Here is a 23,834-nt window from a genome sequence, read left to right on the forward strand (position 1 = left end):
TAAAACAAAGCCTGTCAGGATACTTATTCCCTTCTGCAGCCACCTCTAGGAGCACAGATTGATCTAGTCATGAAGCAGGCAGAGAGCTGGATTTGACAAATATGCAGTAGCGAGAGAGGGACAAGGGGAGGTGTGGGCAAAGGAGTACTTAAATTGATTGACTACATGATCTAAGCTTTTCAAGAAGGGAAGATAAACACTTGGGAAAAGGAACAGTGACATGATGAGGGGGTCAGCAGATTATAGACCAGGGACATTGAAAAATGGTTGAAATCAGAGTGACTTCTAGAGCAGTGAGCAGTGAAGGGGCTGTCAGAGAGTGGATCCAGGTTGCAATTATTCATAAAGACAAGGTCTAGAGTGATGCTTCGACAAGTAGGCCATGAGCTGGTATCATTCTGTGACCTGTATATTACTGATCTGCAATGAGGTGAGTTCAGAAATTGAAAGTAATGTTTACCAACATAATGACATCTAAGCATATGATCAGTGGACTTTTATTTGGACTTGTATTTGGAATGTTTTTGCTTCTTGTAATGTCATTGACTATTAATTTGGTACTGTATTTTACAAAAGTATTGGTCTGCAATAGGTGGAATATAAGCAACAACAACAAAAAAAAACTGGACCTTCTTTACAGCTGAAGCAGTGCCCTAGTGTGCCTAACCACTATGTGAGTTACCTGAGAAGGCAAATGGAAGGCAGGGTCATTGGAGAAGAGTTGGAAGGACCTGTCCTTGAATATGGAAGTCACCATTATCTCTAGGCTTTTCCATATTGGAAGCCCACCTGATTGCACAACTCCAGGGGACACCATTCTCATATGCTGTGTGAATAGCACAATTCCAGAAAATAGTGTAAATGTGTTCTCAGCATGGCCATTGTTATCCCCACTTACAAATCAGAAAACAAAATCAGAGAACTTAAATAAGTGCCCAAGTTCACACAGCTAGTAAGGGAGGGAATCAACATTTGAATCTATTATGTCTGTCACATGAAAGCTGGACTCTATACATACACCCCTTTCTCCTTTGTAATGTGCCAACAACCTGGGGCCAACATAGCCATAAGCCTTGTGAGAACTTGGATAATGTGCCTTTGAAGAGTATGTTGTGGTCTGTACAACCAAGCCACACATTTCACTTTCTTTTTTTTTTTTAAGATTTATTTAGGGGCTTCCCCGGTGGTGCAGCAGTTGAGCACTGGGTTGCGAAGCTGCCCGCAGCCTCTGCAGCACCGGTTCGATCCCTGGCTGCTCCCCGGCCACTGGAGGAGGGTCCCACATGGCGCGCAGACCTCTCCTGCCGCCTGCTGCTCCCCTCAGCAGTGTACTTCGGTCCTCCTGCCTGCTCTGCTCCCTGCTCTGGCTCTGGTGAATTCTCTCACCCTCCCGCACTTCTGACTATACCCAGTGCTTGTATAAATAAATAAATAAATCTTTAAAAAAAAAAAAGATTTATTTAGGGCCTCCCTAGTGGTGCAAGGGGTTAAGCACCACACTGTGAAGCAATCCGCAGCCTCTGCAGCACAAGTTCAATCCCTGGCTGGCCAGGGAGCTACCCACATGGCGCAGCAGACCTTTCCTTTCTCTCCCACTGCTTCTGTCAACAGTGTATTTTTCTAAAAAAAAAAAAAAAAATTTGATTTATGCTTACAAGAACTAAGGTATAGGCCAGAGGTGCAGGAGGGTGAGAGGATTCACCAGAGACAGAGTGGGGAACAGAACAGGCAAACGGAACAAAAACACTGCTGAGGGGAGCAGTGGGCGAGACAGGAGGGGTCTGCTGTGCCATGTAGGTAGCTCCCTGGCTGGCCAGGACTTCACAGTGCTGCGCTCAACCCCCTGCACCACCAAGGAGGCCCATTTCACTTTCTTTTAGAATCATGACTTGTTATATCTGCTGTGATAATTCACAGCCAATTGCTGTCTAGACCCAGCCTGTCCAGTTTTTTTTTGTTGAACCAAGAAGCTGAAGCACTTAAGGAACCCAGTATCCAATATCATCAAATAGGATTTCCTGCACTTTCTATCCTGGTGCTTTCATAATTATGAAAGCATAATTATACACATATTTGAAGCATCTTCTAAACAATGGTGCATGGAATGGTAAGATTATAAGTAATTTGAATACTTTTTGCTTTTTCCAAAAATTTGTGTGGTATGTGGTGGACACATTTGTGATTTGAACAGGACTAGCATAGATCTATATTTTAAACCATCTTGCTCATACTAAAACTCTCGAAGACTCTCAGAATATCTGATGTGGGTGAAAATAGGCCCTTCCTCCCTCTAAGCCTCAGTCCCAGTTGCAGTGAATCGTTAACTTTTCCAGAAAAGATGGAAGTATTGTTTTCAGTTCTCCGGTGCATGGAGTTTCTCAGGAATTAATTCAAAAGCAAAGTAAGCATTAATCTTTTGGGAGGTTCCTGGTTTCCACTGTGTCTTAACTCTCTGAGGGGGCTCAGGCAAGTCCAACTCTAGATTTAATTTTTTTTTAAAGATTTATTTATTTATGCATACAACAGCTAGGGTGCAGGCCAGAGGTGCGGTGTGGGGAGGTGGGGGCGGTGAGAGGATTCACTAGAGACAGAGTGGGGAGCAGAACAGGCAGATTGACCAAAATACACTGCTGAGGGGAGCAGCGGGCGAGACAGGAGAGGTCTGCTGCACCATGTGGGTCACCTCTATGGCCGGGGAGTGAACACATGCTGCAGTGGCTGTGGACAGCTTCATAGTGCTGTGACTTAACCCTTTGGGCCACCAGGGAGGCCCCAACTCTAGAGTTAATTTATAAAAGCTTGTCCATGTGTCACAGAACCGGTGAACACATAGGTCACCCACCTCTTCTGGAAAGTCCTCCCTGGAGTTCTAAGTCTGTGCTTACACAACACACGGGACACGCCATCAAAATCACAGGTTCATGTGTCCACTGGGTGGCCCCTGTGAAGACATGGTTTGTAACACAGCAAGGGCCTGACACATGGCAGCTGCTCAATAAGAATGAATTGAAAGAGTGAATGAGCAGCTGATGTTCCATCTATATAGGTATTTTCGTGGTTATATGTTTCATCTTTTCTATCTCAAGAAATTTACTACCACTGATGTATATTAAAGTATATGAGAAATTTTGGATTTATCAAAATAAGACTTATTTTTGTTTTCAAATATGTGACTTCACCCAGGGAAGATGTAGAAGAAATAAAGAAGCTATCAACATAAGCGAACATACTGGACAGTGTAGGATGTGCTCACTCAAATTAGCTTTAAAATAGAAGAGAGGGGCCTCCCCTGGTGGCGGTTGAGCGCTGGGCTGCAAAGCTGCCCGCAGCCTCTGCAGTGCCACTTCTATCCCCGGCCACCAGTGAGGGTCCCACATGGCGCACAGACCTCTCCTGCCGCCCGCTGTTCCCCTCAGCAGTGTATTTTGTCGGTCTGCCTGTTCTGTTCCCTGCTCTGGCTCTAGTGAATTCTCTCACCCTCCCATGCTTCTGACTGTACCCAGTGCTTGTATCAATCAATCAATCAATCAATCAATCAATCTTAAAAAAAAAAAAAACAGTAAAAGAGAGGGTCTCCCTGGTGGTGCAGCAGTAAAAGTCTCAGCGCTGTCAAGCTATCGCCAGCCACTGCTTACTGCAGCATGAGTTGGATCCCCAGCCAGGGAGCAACCCACATGGTGCAGCAGACCTCTCCTGACTCGCCCGCTGCTCCCCTCAGCAGTGTATTTCAGTCAATCTGCCTGTTCTGCTCCCTGCTCTGTCTCTGGTGAATCCTCTCAACCCCACCCCTGCACCTCTGGCCTACACCCCAGTTCTTGTATGCATAAATAAATAAAAATAAATCTTAAAAAAAATAGAAGAGAGGACCAGAATTTTACTTTGAAAACTAGCATGACCAGTCACAGTTTTGAAGTGGTAGAATGAGGAATCACTAAAAACCTTTACTAAGGAAAAATGCTAATTACCACAATTATTTGAGAGTAATCTAAAATCTCTGACAGCTTCATAAGGACAAGGAGAATTTTAAAACACATCTTATTAATTGTTATTACTAATATGAGTTCTAAAACTGGATCTTCTTTTGGAGACAGAGTGTCAGGATGGGTGAAAGTTAAAATGTGCCTGAAAATTGAGAACTAGCAATGAAAGTTGGCTATTCCTTTTTTCTACCTTACCAGATTGCTCACTTCATCAACAAGAAATGCAACTGACAAGTCAGACAAGACAGATACACACTAAGTTTAAAATCATTTATTTTTATAAATTTGTGTTCCAATCAGATGAGGAAGACTTTGATTTCAGTATGTCCTTCTTTGATGTTAAGAGTCTAGACTCATTCTAATGAGTCTAATGACTAATGACTAATGTAAAACTATTTTTCCTTAGTTTGTCTCCAAAAACCTATAAAAACTAGCAAAAGCTTAACTACTGTATTTAAATAGAAAATTCTTCCTCTTCTAGATTTGAAGACTAAATAAAATATAGAAGAGACAGTTACATCCCTAGTTTTTTTATTATACCTTTTGAAATAATTTGTATATACCTTTTAAATAATTTCAAGTGCCACAAAAATAATGTTAATAGCTCAAAATCAAAAGTTAAAAAAAAAAAACCAAGTATAATTTTTAAAATCTTTTTCTCCTCAAGCGTTTTACGATGGGATAATGAGACAGATGTCTCTCAACTGGAAGGACATTTTGACATTGTTATGTGTGCTGACTGGTAAGTACATAAAAATCATAAAACTCCTGTTAGAAAAAATAGCTTTGCTGGAGTAATTGGGCTGTGCTGCTTTGCTGACGGCTAAGCAAAGTCAACAAATGAAGCACAAAGCCACCTTAACCTCAACAAATTAATATTCATCTCCATGTGACAGTTATAAGGTAGTCTTCTATCACACAGTAACTTCTACCACATTATTTCCCAAAGATTGATTTTGAGAAGCATTTCCATTTTCTGGAATTGCCTCTGTTTCATGCTTGACGTATCAGTAAATGGACGACTTAGGCAAATTGCAAATAATTATGGCTGGGAGAGGAATAGTCTGGAGAAAAAGGAGTTTATCAACACAAACAGCTCAATTAGCTTACTTCTTAGGAGAGATCTGACTATTGATATAAGGGAATATATATATGTGTACACACACATATACACTTCAGCAAATAAACATATCTGTGGAATATCCTTAGGGAAACAGCTTTCCTTAAAATGAATGTTTGCTAGCTAATATTTCCAATGTATTCAATTATGATAATTATACATAAAGCAAGAATTATAAAATTACGTTTTATTGTTATGCAAATAATAATATTAAAATCTCTGTGAGATGCCTGCTTTTTAAAAATGATTCACATTAGATATTTTGTCTTCTCTTTTAGCCCAGTCTACTTATTGTTACTGAAAGTCAGATCCTAAGTTACAGGGGGGAGAAAGTATATACATATACCCTTTATAATTATTTCAACAAATCATATGTATTTTCTTTATGCATGTTGAATAATAATTATTTTGGCAATTCACCAGTATTTTCCCTTTAGGAGTAAGATTTTATTTGTAGCTTTATCCTGATTTTTTAAATGACACTTTAGATTTTAAAACACAAGTTCAGATTCTGAAGAATTTCTATTATATTGATAAACCCAATCATAAAATCCAGAGCCTGGACAAGACTTGCCCTAGAGGAGAGTTGAATGAAATTCTTTTTTTTTAATTATTATTATTTTAATAAGATTTTCACTGGGTAACTTTTCTACCAAAGTCAGTGGAATTAATTTGTTTTATTTTTTTTCTTCTGAAAAATAGTTCTCAATGAAAAAGAAATACTATGTTTCCATTTTTTTATTTATTTTTTGAGCAGCAATGTGTCATCTTTAAAATACAACATTTACTACTCAGATGGTTCGTGTTCTGTTGAGGTTTCTAGTTTTCACAGCCCTTTTAGTCTCTTTCCATCCAGCTTCAGAAAACCTTGTTCCAAAAAAGGAAGGAGAGATTTCTGGTTATCATTACCTAGTTATTGATATTGTGTCTCAATGTTATACACCCTCCTCTAATGAAAAATAAGGAGTGAAAACCTCACCATATGATTTGAGCAAGTAATTTAGTAAATGCCTTTCCTCACCAAATCTGAGAAAGGATCCTCCAGGTTTCATTGCACAGATGAAAATAATGCTGGCAGGATTAGATCAGATTAAGCATGGAGTCAGATCAGAGAGCAGCAGGAAGAGGAAGGAGAGCAGCATCTTCTTGGAGGCTTAACTGGGGGTCGCACACGGGTGGACCCTGATTATGTGGGGAAAGTCAGGTCTGGCCAAGAGATTTAGAGTTAAATTTGTCCTTCATACCAATATCAAAACAGCCTGGCTTTGTCATACCTTGTGTTATGGACGCTTGCAAAATGTCATCCTATTTGTACCAGAGATACAAGCAGAGGATGTGAGATTTAAGCTCTTTTCTGATTAATGTTCTCAGGTTAAAAATAGCCATATGTTTGAAAAATAGTCTTTTTTCCCTAGTCAACAACAGGGTTAGGTACAACTGATATGCATTATATAATGCATGTCAGTTAAGGCTTTTCATTACAAACACATAACCTAATACAATGTTACACATACGCACACACATCACATGCACACACCTCTAGTAGCCCTGTGAGAATTTATGGATTCAAATAAACAAAATAAACCAAGTTTCATTTTATAAATGGCTTTTCTATGCTTGAGTTGTTAAGTTTTTCTCCTCCTGGTGTTGTAAGTGCCAGAATGTCAGCCTGTTTATAATTTCCCATTTGTAAATGTGAAACATTAAGCTACTCTCACCACGATGCTGATATTATTTCCAAGAGAAATGCTTTGGTAATGGTCTCTCTTCATATTCACAGGAATGGGCAAAGCTGCTTAGAAACTTAGGCAGGACAGTGATGTTTTAATGTGCATGTTGTGCACAGAGCAGTGAAGCCAGGACTCCGTGGGTTCTTTATGTCCCACAGGTGTTTTCTGTGGACTTAGTGTGTGCATGCCTCTTCTAGGGGCAGACACACTGTGCCCCCAATTCCTTTTCCCCCAGAATGTGACAGAGTAGGAAAGGAAAGCTCTCTTTGGACACTATGTCCAGGATGAACCCTAAAACACCCAGTGCCAGAAGTATAGAGAGCATGTTGAATCCTGCCCCATCCTTTAGCCATCGTCAATGAGATCTGCATTAGGACACAGGAATAGGAAGCAAGAGTCGGAGTTCAAATATTAGGTACATGGATTAAGTTCTTACTGAAGCATTTCCAGCGAAGGTGGCATTGTCTGATTCCCTGAATAGCTAACCAGTGGTACTGCTTGATCCCATTTACATGAAAACAAGCTCTATTCACAAACCTATTCCAAACCCACATTGTGGTTCAAGTAAAATGCACATGATTACAACGAGCAGTGATATGTTTATGTTCTTAAATCATTCATATATTCATATATTTACATTCAAACATTCATGAACCTGTAGGCAATGGGGGAAATAACTTATTTCCCAGAAGAGACAGTCTCTTAGTTCGCATCTAAATTTAGTAGCTCAACTAGATTATAAAATAAAGAGGCAAACTGTGAAAGCTAGTCATTATTGCACCATTCAGCATTTTTGACAATGAAATATAGTTTCATGGTTCAACAGTTCCTAAATAACTTGTAAAATGTCAACTTTGAAATAACAGAAGGAAAAATCAAGGTGCAGTCACACCTGCAAAAGGGTGCTGTTGACAAACATCAAAATATTAGAATATTTAACCACAGGTGTAGAAAAAAAAATTTAAAACCTGCCTCTTAAGTTCCTTGGCTGACTTGTTTAATGTTGAGTTTACTAGGAGAGTTCCACTCCTCTGGAATGCAGTCCAGCCCTGTCCTTGCTGAGTTTAGAACAGCGAGCAATTGTTAACTTTAAGCCTACCTTTCCAGACTACTCTTCAGGAAGGAGTCTGGAAGGAAGATGTTTTTTATCCAGTGAACCTTCCATTCTGTGTTTGATGGCTTTCCAGTGTATTGCAGGTCTGCAAAAATAAAAATGATCCTATACATTTGAATTCTCTAAAGGCTTGAAAAGCAAGTCTGAAATGCCACCCATCACCAACACAGGGAGCTAAGTGCGTGTGAGGGCACCACATAGGCCCATGGCAGCCTGAGGCCATGGGAAGAGAGCAGGGCAACTACAGACGTCAGCCTGTCTGCCCACCTTGCTCGCTCTCTCAGCATTGTTACACTCTATGTGGTAGGTTGTTTCTGTTTCCTATCATTTTTTACTTTAAATGATGGGGAAAAATTGGTTTTTAAAAATTTTTCTTTCTCAAAATATGGCCTAGAGGGTCCTCCCTGGTGGCGCAAGGGGTTAAGACACAACCTCTGAAGCTATCCGCAGCCACTGCAGCATAAGTTCGATTCCCCAACCGGCCAGGGAGGTGACCCACATGGCGCAGCAGGCCTCTCCTGACTCACCTGCTGCTCCCTTCGGCAGTGTATTTCAGTCAATCTGCCTGTTCTGCTCCCCACTCTGTCTCTGGTGAATCCTCTCGCCTCCCCCCCCCCCACATCTCTGGACTGTGCCCCAGTTCTTGAATGCATAAATAAATAAATCTTTTTTTAAAAATGGCCTAGAATTTGTTTTCTTCCAGATGCTGTACTCATGGCTAGCCCTATATCATAACTCACAGACCTTTACAGAAAAGATCTTTAACCCAAATATAGTGAACCCTTTCACCTCACACCTGAGGAAATTCAGTCCCTAAGAAGATACAAATCACCTAAGATCTTAAAACCTAATGAGCAGAGCTGGTGAGAGCACAGTACACCCCACCCAGCTCCCAGGACAATCTGTTGATAAATACCAATAGATGGCCTTCCTCTGCTGAAAACCCCATCAGCACCAGTGAGTGTACCTTAGCACACGTCATCTGGAAATCACATTGGGATCTTCCTGTGGATAGAGAAATGCCTCCATGTTCTCTGCACAAGTTAATTTCCAAATAAAAGGGGTTGTACATGTTCTGTGCTCTGCATTAAACTCTGATTCTAAGGGAGGCAATGAAAATGGCCAACATCTCTCCTTTGTTGTGAAATATGTAACTCAGAACAGTGGAACAAAGCAAACTGTTAATTCCACAACTGAATTATGTAAGGTGTGAGGGTGTGTGTGTGTGTTTTAATGACAAAACTAGACTGACCATCAGTGTATTTTTGATCAGTTACAGAAGGGAGAGCTGAAATGGTATCTCCATCCCAATCACTGACCCACTCAGCCTTTTTTAATAGATCCATTTAAGCTACTGCTGTTCTCTGAGCCCATTAGGACTTATTTAAGGGATAAATTTTCAGGAGATTATATATCATTCCTGCTAAAGCACATTGAAATTGCTCATATGACGTATCCTACAAAGCGTTATAAATTCTGCATCAGAGCTAAGTAGAAAGGTAAGCTTGCTTGGAATAAAAACCTATTAGAGAACTACAAGAATTACTTTTGGGAAATTTGATTTGGAGTGATGGAGTAGACAACATTACCTTTCAAATAACTGTGTTTGGAATGTGTGCTGCGTGTTAAGCTGCATTTTCCAAATGAACTATGATATCAATGTGTCACCATTACCAACATTACGTAGAAAAAGTATTTTATAAGCTTATGTTTTAAGCTTAGTTTTTAAGGTGATGTTTATTTATTTCTAATAATCTTACCAGCTCTTAGGGTGCACTCTTAGAATAAACTGAGATTGGTGTTTTTCTTAATGCTTCCTATCCCAACCAGCCAGGTCTCCTATAGGCCCGAGTGACGGATAGATATTTTCCCAAAGTGATAGTCTTAGAAAAAACAAAAACAGGCTGCTTGATTATTAAAACCTGAGATATTATTAACATGACTAAAGAATAAAGTATATAGTTGAAAACAGTAAATTTTTACAACATGTAGATTTAAATTGATCCCTTTCTTATCAATCCTTCATGACTATTAATCACTGATTATCACCTAAAGACAAATTTTTGTAGTATATGAATTAGATATATCCTCTGCTCTAAGATTTAATTATTTACATATTATAAACATTAGGTCACAATGAAAGGAACACGGACAACTGATTTTAGGGTCCTTGGAACTAACATCCTATACGAGCCTCTCAATTTCAGGGACTATGTTGATCGGCCAGTTAGGCAGTAAGTAAATATTTCTGGGGGTAACTTTAGTGTGTGTATGCCATGCTAGAATGCGTGAGACGTAAATGAAAACAGAATAGAAGATTGTTAAGGATGAGAGCTTAGTTTTTTTCATAGCTTATCTCAATGCCACAAACAACCTTAGTGTGTAGCAGGTGCTCAATAAATATTTGTCAACTGACATACTATTAATTTGATGCCCATCACAGCCACATTGGTGGGCCTTTATTGAGAAGGAAACCAAGGCCTCATGTGAAGTGATTTGAAAGGTCAAGGTCACATAGCAGAAAAGTCAGCGCTAGAACTCTATTAAACCCTGAACCACACTCTCCACTGAGTAAGGACTGCAGCCCTGACAGCTGACACTCACCCTTAGCTCAGAGGAGAAGGCAGGTCCTCGAGTAGGTGGTCCTCACTCACGCTGTGTGCAGTGCACCTATGACAAGTCAGGGGCGCACACCAAACTGAAGCACTAGAAATTGGAAAGGGGGCTTCTACACTGAGCCCCTTTTGAAATGCATAAGGCAGTTGTACAGGGCATAAGGCAGTTGCCCAGTGTTCTCACCTGCAAGCCCTGGATAAGGAAACTGTTTCAAGTTTCCAAGATTAATTAAGGCCTAGTGAAGACAGGGTCAGACTGGCCCAACTAAGGGGTGATAGCAACAACAGAAATTCTCAAAAAAAAGAGGAGAAAAATGAAAAATCACAGTGACCTGGAAAAAGATCAATGTGGAGGTGAAGGGATGAAAATCTAGAGTTGCTGTGGTCTTGGGGACACATGACCTTAATCTGGGTCTTTGTTTTTGGAGCCCTTTTTTCCTGGTGACTGGTTGAGTCTAACCTCAGTGCTACTCCTATTGCTCCTCACTGTTGTGGTTTGGGTGTAATAGGGCTGGTGGTTTGTTTTTGAAGGGTGGCCTCATAGCACCCTCGGTGGACAGAGGGCCCAGGTTCATAGAAGAGGCTTCAAGGGCTGTACTTCATCTCAGCCAGATGACTCCCCCATACAGCAGCCTGGCAATGGCCCCTTTACCATCAACACATGGTCATGTGTGAGCCTGGCCCTTAGCGTGTGGATGACTTGGCTTTGGTTGGGTAACACTGACCACAATATCTTTTTTTCCCCCCAGTGAGACATTTGAATGGAAGGCAACAATTTCTCTTTTTAGTGTTGAGTAAACATGTGTAATTAGCCTTGTGCTTCTCTCTATTAGTAGCATTAGACTTGAAAACCCAGTTTAATCTGGATTCTGTTCTCTTCTCAATGTCAGTCTGTTTCTGGACCAGTACAGAGCCAGCCTTGTTGATGCAATAAAGAGATTACTCCAGCCCAGGGTAAGTATGTTTGTATTTTCTCCTGAACACTGGCTTCAGAATAATTAGTCTGTGCACAAAGATGGAGAGAGTAATGGAATGGCAGGATTAATGTCATGTAATACTTTAATACTTATTATGTCCAACTTCAATTGGGTCTTCTGATCTATCAGATTCTTTCCTAATCATAACTAGGAAACTTCTTACCCTTGGCCTTCTGATAAGAAACACAGTGGGTAGTAAAATAAATGAAACCGCTTCAAAGATAGTGTGAGATTATTTTTATCAAAGAATTTCTTGAGTCTTTTCCTTTGATAACAATATCTTCATATTAAAGTAGAAGTATGATACTGAAGGTTTTCTGTTGACTTCTGTCATTTTAAATCCCTCCAATGGTAACCTTTGTCATTGGGTATTTATTTGTTATAAAAGAATATTTTGCTTTTTATTTCTGTTTATAGGAAAGGAAAGGACTTCAGATGAATCTGTGTATTAAAAGTTCTTTGCTTTAAAAGGAAGCCATTATTTACATATTATAAACATTAGGTCACAATGAAGCCAAGCATGGCATAAAATATTGTGCACATTTTTACATTTATATACCCATTTATGCCTGTGAGTAAATTACAGAGTTTGTATCCACTCTTATTTTGTTGGACTGTTATACTAAGCTAGGAGGTCCTGCAGTCTAAACGGAGAGTTAATATACATCTATTTAAAGTAAGAAAACGAGTTTAAAGCTCATGCATTTAAAAAAAAATCTTCTAAGTATGTAAGATTCTCGCTGTGCCATAGGAATTTAAAATAGGTTAACAATGTTAATGCAGTCTAAGACAGGAACTCACATTTATCTGAGAAGGGACTGCAGTGCGTGTGCGTGTGTGAAGTGTTTTCTAAAGTTCTTTCTAAAGTCTTTTTAAAAAGAAGGTTTGCTCTAGTCTTCTAACCTCAATGAGACTTATAGACTAATACCTTTCAATCTTTCCTTTATATCTCTTTTCACATGGAAGGTTCCCAGAGCAATTTGATAATCATCCTCCGCTTTACACAGTTGCTTTTTATTTTGTTATCTCTGTATAGCTCAGAAACTTTAAATAGGCCTCTCAGAGGAGTAACCACAGCTTTGTAAGTGGTAATCAATTAAATTAAATTGGCCTTCTCAATTCCCCCTGTGAGGTGGGCAGTAGGTCTTGAGGCAAGGAAGGAGCATGCTCCAAGCTATTGATGGCTGCTGCCATGACCCAGCGAGCAGCCCAAGCTGAGGGTAGAAGAAGGAATTTGGGGCCTCTTCATCCCCCTGTTAGCCTTGGGCGATTCTTATGAGCATTTGCCCAGGATTTTTAGAGAGGGCACTGAGATTATTGCACGTAAAGGCTCTGAAACCATATCATACATAAATACAATGCTTTCAAGGACTCCTGGATCTCACATGGCACAAACAGTACTTCACTCATCACCAACACCCCCTTCAAAGGCTATTTGTGACAAATACTCCTTTTTGCAGCAGATTTGCATGATTTACCTAGGAACTATTGTAAATCATTCGCATGATTTACAATAGAAAACTGCCCAAGCTATGAATAGACCTAAATGCAGATTGGACTGGAATCTCCAGCAGTTCTCTTATACCCTCTATTAAACCCTGAACCACAGCAGCCCCCTCTGGGCAAGGACAGAAGCCTTCTGACTACTGAAACTCATCCTTAGGGCAAGAGGAGGAGCAGAGCCCTGGAGTAGGTGATACCTAACTCATGTTATGTGAAGAGCTAGGAGGCCAAGTCAGAGGGGCCTCTGCAAACTGTAGCATTAGAAATGGAAGTATAGGGGGACACATTTAGGCCCCTCACAAAATGACTGATACAGGAGGCTGCTGGGCATTCTAGGCTAAGGTTGAAGGGCCCACCGTCAGAGGGGAAATTCAAATTGTGGATGGCACATGCTGAAATTACCACCCAGGGATCTCACCCCCATCAGAAGTCTGGGGAGGGAGAGCACTTGTACTCCCTGGGTCTCTACCCAGGGGGCTATAGAAGGGCCACATGGACTTGGCAGTGAACAGCAGCAGCTCCTTATCCTGTGCCAGTGGCTGGAAGTGTTCCCAGAGTTTGGGGGTGTAGGGAGCAGGAATGGACACAGTGCAGGTTTTCTGATCCCATGCAGACCGGGTTAAGGAGGAGTCAGAGTCCTCAGTGGTTTTTGCAAGTCTTTTCTTGGGATTACCAGATACATGGCAGGCAGGGGTGCTGGGGGGCCAGGAGGCTGGCAGGCCTCCCAGCCCCCAGCAAGTCTTCACTCTATCTGGGCTCTCCGGCGTTCTCTGCTTCTCTCTCAGCTTCTGTTCATTCTCGGCTTCTCCTCAGCTTCTACTGGCGTCCCCATGATGCTGCCCTTAAAAGCAGTCTCAGCCCAGGTGAATCCCATCTACCTCTGCCCACACCCTATTCCAGGTGTCCGCCATCAGGCATGCATTCAGGACCTCAAGGATCCATCATCTATCCTGATGGCGGGAGGGCAGAAAAGCCTGACATTTTTCCTTACCCTACAGGGGGTAACCAGAGGAAACACTGAATTCTTCTGCTGCTTAGCTCGTGGGGCTGGCTGGCTGCTTCTCAGGACCTCCCCCCGCTGGTGTCTGTGTTGGAAGTCACAGCCAAGATACCACTTAGGGCTTATTCCTTTACAGTTTGAGCTGCTTTAAAGTCCTCTCGAGCCAGGACAACCCCTCCATGGTTTTGTGACCCAGGAGCTGAAGGTTCCTCAAGAGGCCCACAGAGAAACAACTTGGGGTGCTACACCAACAGGTCATGCGTTCTCAGCCATTCAAACTAGGCAAATCCAGCAGGAGATTTATTTATTTATGCATATAAGAACTGGGGTACAGGTCAGAAGTGTGGGGGGTGAGAGGATTCACCAGAGACAGAGTGGGGAACAGAACAGGCAGACTGACTGAAATACACTGCTGAGGGGAGCATCGGGCAAGTCAGGAGAGGTCTGTTGCACTGTGTGCATAGCTCCCTGGCCAGCCAGGGATCAAACTGGTGCTGCAGAGGCTGCAGATAGCTTCACAGTGCTGTGCTTAACCCCTTGCACCACCAGGAAGGCCCACTGTTTTGTTCTTTAAAGAGCTTCAGCCAAGCCTGACATCAGAGGACCTAAGTGTAATTTAAAATACAGCTACAGCAGCCTGCAAGTTGAAGTCTAGTCCAAAAGTGACAACCAACAAATGGTGTCAAACCTCTGACAATGACTTTGGGTGCAGGGAAGGATCCCAAGCTAGCAGGCAGGTGTGAGTATACTCGGACTGTGAAGATGGATGGGGGCGCCATGTTGACAGCTCTCCAGCTTGTTAGCATTACTGAGTGATTGTCCAAGAATCTTTTTTTTTTTTTGGTGGGACACTCGCCGGCAGCCAGGGAACGAACGTGCGCTGCAGAGGCTGTGGGCAGCCTCGCAGCCCAGCGCTCAACCGCTGCGTCACCAAGGGAGGCCCTGTCTAAGAATTTTAAAACATCACTGTGGAATGCCTTTCACCTTCTTTGGAAACTAACTGAAGAAATCCCCCCAGCTGACTGCCAAATCCCTGGAGGCCAGTCTATGTCCAGTATGTGCAGTACTTGTAAATCATGGGCTCTCATTCTGGGAGAGCAATTTCTTTTTACTGACAGATTTCCTCATTTTTTAAATTGTTACTTTTTAATCTGACATCTCTGTTTTTAATCAGTCCAAACTCTGTTTTTGCTTATCTCAGGGACATGCTTATGAGCGTGGACTCAGTGTGGTGAACTGAGATGGTGCTGGAGGACCCCAGGGTTCATGTCTGTTTGGCTGGAGGTCAAGAAAGTCCTTGCCCGATCTTGGTTCAGCCGTCCCTGCCTCACCTGTTTACAGGGACACAGGTCCCAAATGGTTTTAAGATCCATAGAACTGGGACCTATTCAGCCTGTGCAGAGCTGAATCTCTGCCCCCAAGGCAGTTATAAGCTGAGTGTGGAGATATGACATACTTGCCCACAGCTGGAACTACACTGGACAGTGCAGAATGGCTTATAACAGCCAAGTACCTGACCATGTATGACCTGGGACTGCTTTTGTTTTGTGACTGTTTCTGATTTACTCTTACAGTCATATGTGAGATACTCAAAAGTTTGGACTCTGTCTTAATCCATCACGCATTTGTTTAACAACCACTCTCTGCCTGGCTCTGTGCTGGGGAATGTGGGGTAAGGGTATAAATATGAATAACGAGCACTATGAGAATCTCATAGTTTAGCAGGGCAGATTAATACATGAGATGCCAGGAATTCCAATGCACTATGGTGGGTCCTAGGGAATAGGTACAGGACAGAGTAAAACTACTTGGGGAAGCATCCCTGGCAGAGGGAAGGAAGCTTATAGTTATAGAGCATGGAAAAGCATGCTGTGCCTTAGAATTCACAAGTTTGATTTTGCTGGAGTGTGGGTTTTTGTATGGTTTGTGGGTTAGGGTTGGAGAATGTCAGAAGATAAGGTTGAATAGTTTCGGGTGTCATTTTGTAAAATGGCTGAGAACAATATGACAAAGAGACTGGGCTTTATTATACGGGCAATAGGGAGCCATTGAAAGATTTTGATCAGTGGTGTGGTCAGGTGGACTCTAGAAAGATCACTCTGACCATAGCATAAAACCTGGTGTGGAGTAAGAGAGAATTTGAAAGCAGAAAGTTTCCTTAGACACCCAACAAGTACCAGCTTCTACTTGGAATTTCCCAATTAGGAGCTAGGGAAGATGTGAAGAGTGCGAAAAGGAAACTGAATGGGCAGTCACTGGGAGAGTCATTCAACAAACGTTTGTTGAGTGCCTGTCAGATGGTAGACACTGCTAGTACTGGGGATAGAATAAAGTACATATTCCTGCCACAAAGGAGCTCACAGTCCTGCCCAAGACAAGCAGGTGGGCAGTTGCTCGGTGGTGAGTTAAAGGATATAGCAGAGGTATATCCATGGAAGCAGCAGAGAGGCCAGGAGAAGCCAGCAAAAGCATTGTGCTGAAATCTGGGTGTCGAAGGATGAGCGATTCACCAGGCAAAGAGCTGGAGGTGAGAGAAGCATTCCCCCTGAAGGGGATATTGGCATGTTTGAAGACACAGGGGTTCCAGAAAGAACAAATCAAGGGGCTGCAATGCATTTGGCCCAAGGTGGGCATGGAGGAATGGCAGAAGACAAGGCTGCAGACACAAGCATGGGTCAGGTCATGCTGAGCTTTGCCTGCAATTCCAAAAAGGTATCAGTGTTTTCCAGATCCTATTTCAGTGCAGAACTGTTTGGTCAAAACATTCTTAGCCAGCATCCCATTATAAAACAGACAAAAGTGAAACAACTTTTTTTATATTGGATGTGAGAAGCTTAGCACTTCCTCTCTCCTAGTCTCCCTTTTCTTAAAATAATTGGTAATTTATTTTTTTATGAACAATTTTTTATTTTTTTAATTTTTTTACATCTTTGCTCATTTTTAAACAATATTTGCTTCCCCCCACCCCCTCAGGTGTAGTGCCCATAGAATTTCCTTCCCCAAGGCACCGTGCACCATCACCTCAGTCCCCTGTGCTCCTCCCTCGCTCCCTCTGATGCCTCTCCCTCCTCCTCCCCTGCAGGATGTCTCTGATTTATAATTGTCCATTTTTGCTTTGTTGTGTTTTGTACTGGTACTATTTTTTTACACTGATGTCTTATTTGGTTCCCCTATATTCCTGCTGTAAGTGAAACCATCCGATATTTTTCTTTTTCCTTCTAGCTTATTTCACTGAGCATAATTCCTTCTAGCTCCATCCACATTGCTGTGAATGGCATGAGTTTACCTTTTTGGATTGCTGAATAGTATTCCATTGTGTATATATGCCACATCTTCTTGATCCAGTCATCTATTTTTGGGCATTTGGGTTGTTTCCAGGTTTTACCTATTGTAAATAGTGGTGCAGTAAACAACGGTGTAGAGGTGTTCTTTTGAATCAGTGTTTTTGTGTCCTTTGGGTAGATCCCTAGTAGTGGAATTGCTGGGTCATATGGTAGCTCCATTTTTAGTAGACTGAAGAACCTCCAGACCGCTTTCCATAGTGGTTGGACCAGTTTTGTACTCCCACCAGCAGCAATGTAGGAGAGTTCCTTTTTCACCACATCCTTGCCAACATTTGTTGTTACTAGTTTTTTTAATATGTGCCATTCTTACTGGTGTAAGGTGGTATCTCATTGTGGTTTTGATTTGCATTTCCCTGATGATGAGGGATGTTGAACATTTTTTATGAAAAAATGTCTGTTGACCATTTGCATTTTCTCTTTGGAGAAGTGTCTTTTAAGTTCTCACCCCCAGGGAGAACCACATCATAGAGTGTGGGCCCTGGACAATGGTGAATGCTGCAGTTATGTACCTGGGAGTTGTGATATATCTGTGATAGCTGAAGTCACAGACTATGGTACAATTGCCTAGAGCTGTTCAGAAAATGAAGAAAAATGTAAGCGGGGCCCTGGAGACCACTAGTAATTAAGGAGCAGGTGGAGAAGAGGAGCCAAGAAAGGAGACTGAAAGAGACGCAGGGGGAAAAAAAACAGGCAAATGCAGCATCTAGGAAACCAGGTTAAAAAAAAATGGATAGAAAATAAACATAAGCTTAAACATGTAATCGGAACTTAATAGCTGGTTGCCTAGAAATGAAAAAGGAATAAAGGCATCTCATTGGCATAGTATATTCCTTTTAAAATATATCTGAAGCATACTTATTTTTTCCAGAAGTACATACACACCCTTTAATATGTGAGTATAGATTAGTCTAGCAAAATAGCAACAACTGAGCTCACAATGTAAATAATATCATTGTTATTTAGTGGAACTGTTCCCCTCTCCTCTCCAGGGATAAATGAATTCGCTCAAATTTCTGCTCATCAGTCAAAATTTTACATTCAATTGAGTGTTCAATCTGAGTTTAAAATGACTCTGTGACTGTGAATGCCTAGAAAGTTGTGCTTTGGTAAATTGAAAATAATTTTTCTGAAGTGATGGGCTAATTTGAAATCTATATTCTTTTTTATTTTGATTTTTGCAGCCTAAATTGTGAGGCTTCTTCCTCTGAGCAGACGAAGTGTCCTGCTCCGCTGAAGTTATAGGGTGGGGGTGGGAACCTGGTGGTCCTAAAATTGTTCATTATAGACTGGATGTCGGCACTCAGTAGGCTCTGTGGATGTTTTTTGAATGAATGACTGATGTACTATTGTCCCTCCTAAATATTAATCCACATCTCAAAGATGTCAATATTCAATTGAAAAAGAAAACGTTGTAAAACTCTTAACTGAATAATTAGAGATTAAAAGTACTGCTTGCTCATTCTCTTTCTTGTGGGCACTGCATTGTGCACAGAAGGCTGCCCTCTAAAATCCCATCATAGCCACGGACTCTGTGAAAGGTTTTTGAAGAAAATCTTCTCTAAAGAATAAGCTGTAGAACGTGGCCTTCAAATCCCCAAAAAACTTGTTCTTCTCAGCTTATTCAACATCTGGATTTAGTTTATTCTCTCAGCAAATATTGAGTGTCTACTATATGCATATGCAAGGCACTGAGAAAATGCAGCAAATAAAACATTAAAAGATCCATTGTCATGGAGCACACCTTCTAGCTGGAGGAGACAAACAAGGATATAATGTGTGTTTGTGGTGATGAGTGCTAGAGAAAAAAATAAAGGGCCTCCCCTGGTGGCGCAGCGGTTGAGCACTGGGTTGCGAAGCTGCCTGCAGCCTCTGCAGCCTCTGCAGCGCCGGTTCAATCCCCGGCTGATCCCCGGCTGCTCCCTGGCTGCTCCCCGGCTGCTCCCCGGCTGCTCCCCGGCCACCGGAGGAGGGTCCCGCATGGTGCACAGACCTCTCCTGCCGCCCGCTGCTCCTCTCAGCAGTGTACTTGGGTCCTTCTGCCTGCTCTGCTCCCTGCTCTGGCTCTGGTGAATTCTCTCACCCTCCCGCGCTTCTGACTGTACCCAATGCTTGTATGTATAAATAAATAAATTAAATTAAATTAAAAAAAGAAAAGAAAAAAATAAAGCAGGGAGAGGGTGTGGAGCATGGTGGGGGAGGGGCTGCAGTTTTATAGGGAGGTTGGAGAGGGACAGGTAAACTGACACTTAAAGGAGAAAAAAGATGTCTGGGCAGAGAGCACTACTATATGCTCATTTGGGGCCCCCATCCAGCTCACCCCAACTAATTATGGGGTGGAGTGTGGGGAACATGTGCTTTGTTAATGCAAACATCAACCCACCAGGAAACCTGTAGTCCTGCAAACCTTATGCTCTGCAGCTTAGATAATAGCTGTTAAAAATCAGCTCTTCAATTGTAACTGGAAGGCCATTTTTGCAGGTGACTTTAAAATAAAACAACTTCCATTATTCAAAAATCCAGAACGGCAACCAGCTCTTAGAAATGACTAAAATGACCTACTAGTATTTCCTCTTTTTTTTTTTAATGGAGACTTTTGATTCCCTGCTGAGACCATGTATTATATCTAGTTTCACATCAAAATGAATTTTAGCTGCTAAGTTTGAAAACTGCCTGAAAATAGCAATTAATATTGGAAAAGCTGACAGAAGCTTAAGTGTAGTGGCATGATTGGTGCTGCTATAATTATGTGCCTGAGTGTGTACATGTCTATGTAAACACAGTATGAAAACACACTTGCTGTCCAGGAAAGTCTATCAGTCTATTTTCTTACAGGTAAATGAAGGAAAGAGAGGAAGATGGAGAGAAAATTGATGGAATTTTTATAGCACTATTTGGTGGCATAGCTGTTTCTAATCTCATCTCTCAATGACCTTGCTTTTCATATCCGTCACCTCATTTGGTCCCTACAACTTGCTTGGGATATGAAGGGCAGACATGGCAGGGTTTGTTCTTCCCATTTGACAGATAAGAAAACTGAGTGGGGGCCTCCCTGGTGGCACAAGTGTTAAGTCTCAGTGCTATCAAGCTATCACCAGCCACTGAGGAATGAGTTCAGTCCCCCACCAGGGAGCAACCCACATGGCGCAGCAGACCTCTCCTGTCTCGCCAGCTGCTCCCCTCAGCAGTGTATTTCAGTAAAATCTGTCTGTTCTGCTCCCTACTCTGTCTCTAGTGAAGCCTCTCAGCCCACCACCACCTCACACCTCTGGTGTACACCCCAGTTCTTATATGCATAAATAAATAAAAACAAATCTTAAAAAAAAAAAAAGAAAGAAAAAGGAAACTGAGTGGGTCAGCTGGGATGACTTGAGTTCCTTATCTGTAAAATGGAAGAAAGGATCACGTCACCTCTAAAGTTGTTTTAGGCTCAACAGTTCTACCACTTTCTTGTTTTGATTTTTCCTGAGGTGACACAAGTATTTAATGGTGGAGACTCCCTTTAAGTCCAGAGCCCTTTCCTGCCTCAGTTCCTCCCTCCCTGTAATCTTCAAGCCTTTCTCTCCATGTTTAATTGTTTGTGGAACATAATGTCTACTGTATGAGGTTGTTGCAAAAGCTGTGAATGGATTAGAAGGAAGCACATTATTATTATTACTGTTATTATTGTCACCACTATTACTAATAAAGAGACAGTGTGGTATCGTGGAAAGCTCATCGACACTGGAGTCAGGTAGATGGGTCTCTGGTCATTTTCCAGTTATATCTTGACCAATGATCTCATCTTTCCAAGCATCATGTAAAACAGAGCTGGTATTACCTACACTGTTGGGTGGTTTGAAGAACTAAGGAGACAGAGCCTCCCCTGGTGGCGCAGTGGTTGAGTGCTGGGCTGCGAAGCTGCCTGTTAGCCTCTGCAGCGCCAGTTCAATACCCGGCCACCGGTGAGGTTCCCACATGGCACGACCTCTCCTGCTGCCTGCTGCTCCCCGCTCTGGCTCTGGTGAATTCTCTCACCCTCCCACACTTCTGACTGTACCCAGTGCTTGTATAAATAAATAAATAAATCTTTAAAAAAAAAAAAAAAAGAACTAAGGAGACAATGCATATAAAGCACCTGGCCCAGTGTCCTACATGTAACAGACACTCCATAAATACTTGGCAGGTGTGAACCATAAATCACCTTTCATAAGAAAGTGGGATATATTTTCCTGATTCTTTCAAAATCTGAAGTGGCATCTCATAGAGGTGAAGTGTAACCTTAAAATCAACAGAAGCATAAAGTCATCTTTTTAAACAAATACAAAGGAAAGGACATTCTGAAGTTTAACCATTCTGTGCACATCTCAGAAGGAGAGGAAAACATCCCAATGCCACAATCGTCAGCAGACGGTGGTTGTGGAGTTGCATGTGTGATGATCTTCTGAAATCTGGTATCTGTTTATTCAAGCCCTCCTGTGCTCTCTGCAATGGTCTCATAAGGGACACAGTTTATTTGGAAAAGACTGCTTACCCTCATTCTGCCACTTTCTTTGAAAAGCACTCATTTGAGTACTAGAATCTGCCACTTCCCATGATGACCATTGGGAAGGAGTCAATGAAGTTGGAAGCCAAGTTCCTGTAGCTTTGTCCCTGACAGCCTGGTCACAGAACAGGTAGTGAGTGGTAGGATTGAAATGTGAACATTCGGGGGTCTCCCTAGTGGTGCAAGGGGTTTAACACCGCACTGTGAAGCAATCTGCAGCCTCTGCAGCACGAGTTTGATCCCTGGCCAGCCAGGGAGCAACCCACATGACGCAGCAGACCTCTCCTGACTCGCCCGCTGCTCCCCTCAGCAGTGTATTTCAGTCAGTCTGCTTGTTCTGTTCCCCACTCTGTCTCTGGTGAATCCTCTCACCCGCTGCAGCTCTGGCATGTACCCCAGCTCTTGTATGCATAAATAAATAAATCTTTAAAAAAAAAAAAAGAAATGTAAAAATTCTCCAACAGGGATTGCTTGTCTCTATAGAGGTACTGAGTTTTCAAGGCACAATAAACTAACATTTACAGGCATCTGCTGCTGCCACATTCTCTGGAGCTGTGCTGTGGATGTGTGGGCAGCTGCTAAGCAGATGCAAGGTGGGTGGCACTGCCCTGTACTAGTTACTCTAAAATCTAGTGTATGTTAAACCACCGGACCCAAGACATGTGTATATTGTACAGAAAACCAACATTGAGTCACATTTTGTTGTTTGTTTGTTTGTTTTAAAGATTTATTTATACAAGAACCGGGGTACAGGCCAGGTACGCGGGAGGGTGAGAGGATTCACCAGAGATAGTGCGGGGAACAGAACAGGCAGGCTGACAAAATACATTGCTGAGGGGAGCAGCGGGCAAGACAGGAGAGGTCTGCTGGCCATGTGGGACCCTCACAGCTGCCAGGCCAGGGCGGAACCAGCTGCAAAGGTGTTTGAAAAGGATAAAATGTAGCAACTGGCCCTTTGAAGAAAATGATTTCTTTTCCTGTTGACATATATCTATCCTTGAAATTATCCTCACTGTGAATGCCCGTCCTGTGTGAACACCTCAAGAACAATTGTGTGTTCTGCCCAAGAGTGCTACCTCAAATGCCTTGACAATGTCTGTTATATTTGGTTGTCTTCCGGTTTTAAAATATGTGAATTTCCTTTTTTAATGTTGTAGGGGAAAGCAATGGTATGTGCCCCACGCCGAGGGAATACTTTAAACCAGTTTTGCAATCTAGCTGAAAAAGCCGGTTTCTCTGTCCAAAGACATGAAAATTATGATGAACACATTTCAAACTTCCACTCCAAGGTTAGTTTTCTGCTTGTGTTAGATAACACTTTAATCCGCATTGCATTTTGAAGAGATCATGGTCTTTTTGGCAGGTAACCTAAATATTTGATTAAAGTACTCCTTAGGTGTGCTGCTTCTGAACAGCTATTTGTATCTGATTATTTTGTGTGGTAAAGCCATCTTTTATCTTTACATGTCTAGCAGGATTTTACAGAAACCATTTCTGTTTACTTCTTTTTTCTGAAACAAACTAATCTTTCATTCATAATAGACTAATTTATAGGATGCAGGGGAGGTGGCATGGAATGAATGATAAACAAGTATTTATATTTTAATGAAAAACCTTTGGCTTTTAAGTAGGTTAAATGCTTAGCTGCACTGAAATAAATAGAAGGTGAATGTCTAATTGTAGCATGTTGGACTGTAAATCTTTATCTCTGCTTGCTTTATGGCTGGGTCATTTGGCAGTTTGAGACTGTTAAATCTCATACAGAATTTCACAGTTGTGGGGTTATATGTCAGATCAAGGCACTACAAGATTTAGGTCAAAAGCACTTATCTCGGAGTGATTTCTAAGCTTGCTTACATAAAGCAATGTTATCAGCCTTTTTATTATTTATAGGTACAGAGCAATATAGGACACTAAGAGGCAAGTGTC

The 23,834-nt window shown here is 41.9% G+C and overlaps 1 protein-coding gene across 1 annotated transcript in view; it reads left to right on the top strand.

Moving 5' to 3' along the window:
• CAMKMT (calmodulin-lysine N-methyltransferase) overlaps positions 1 to 23,834 on the top strand; it is a gene marked incomplete at its 3' end in the record, with an annotated part of 302,677 nt that overhangs the window by 273,666 nt on the left and 5,177 nt on the right. Inside the window, exons 8-10 of the mRNA XM_084234492.1 lie at positions 4,648 to 4,722; positions 11,450 to 11,513; positions 23,063 to 23,194. Of these exons, the coding sequence (XP_084090618.1) occupies positions 4,648 to 4,722; positions 11,450 to 11,513; positions 23,063 to 23,194 (271 nt within the window). The remainder of the gene's footprint in view (positions 1 to 4,647; positions 4,723 to 11,449; positions 11,514 to 23,062; positions 23,195 to 23,834) is intronic.

Source organism: Talpa europaea, assembly GCF_964194135.1.
Source record: "Talpa europaea genome assembly, chromosome: 6".
NCBI lineage: Eukaryota > Metazoa > Chordata > Mammalia > Eulipotyphla > Talpidae > Talpa > Talpa europaea.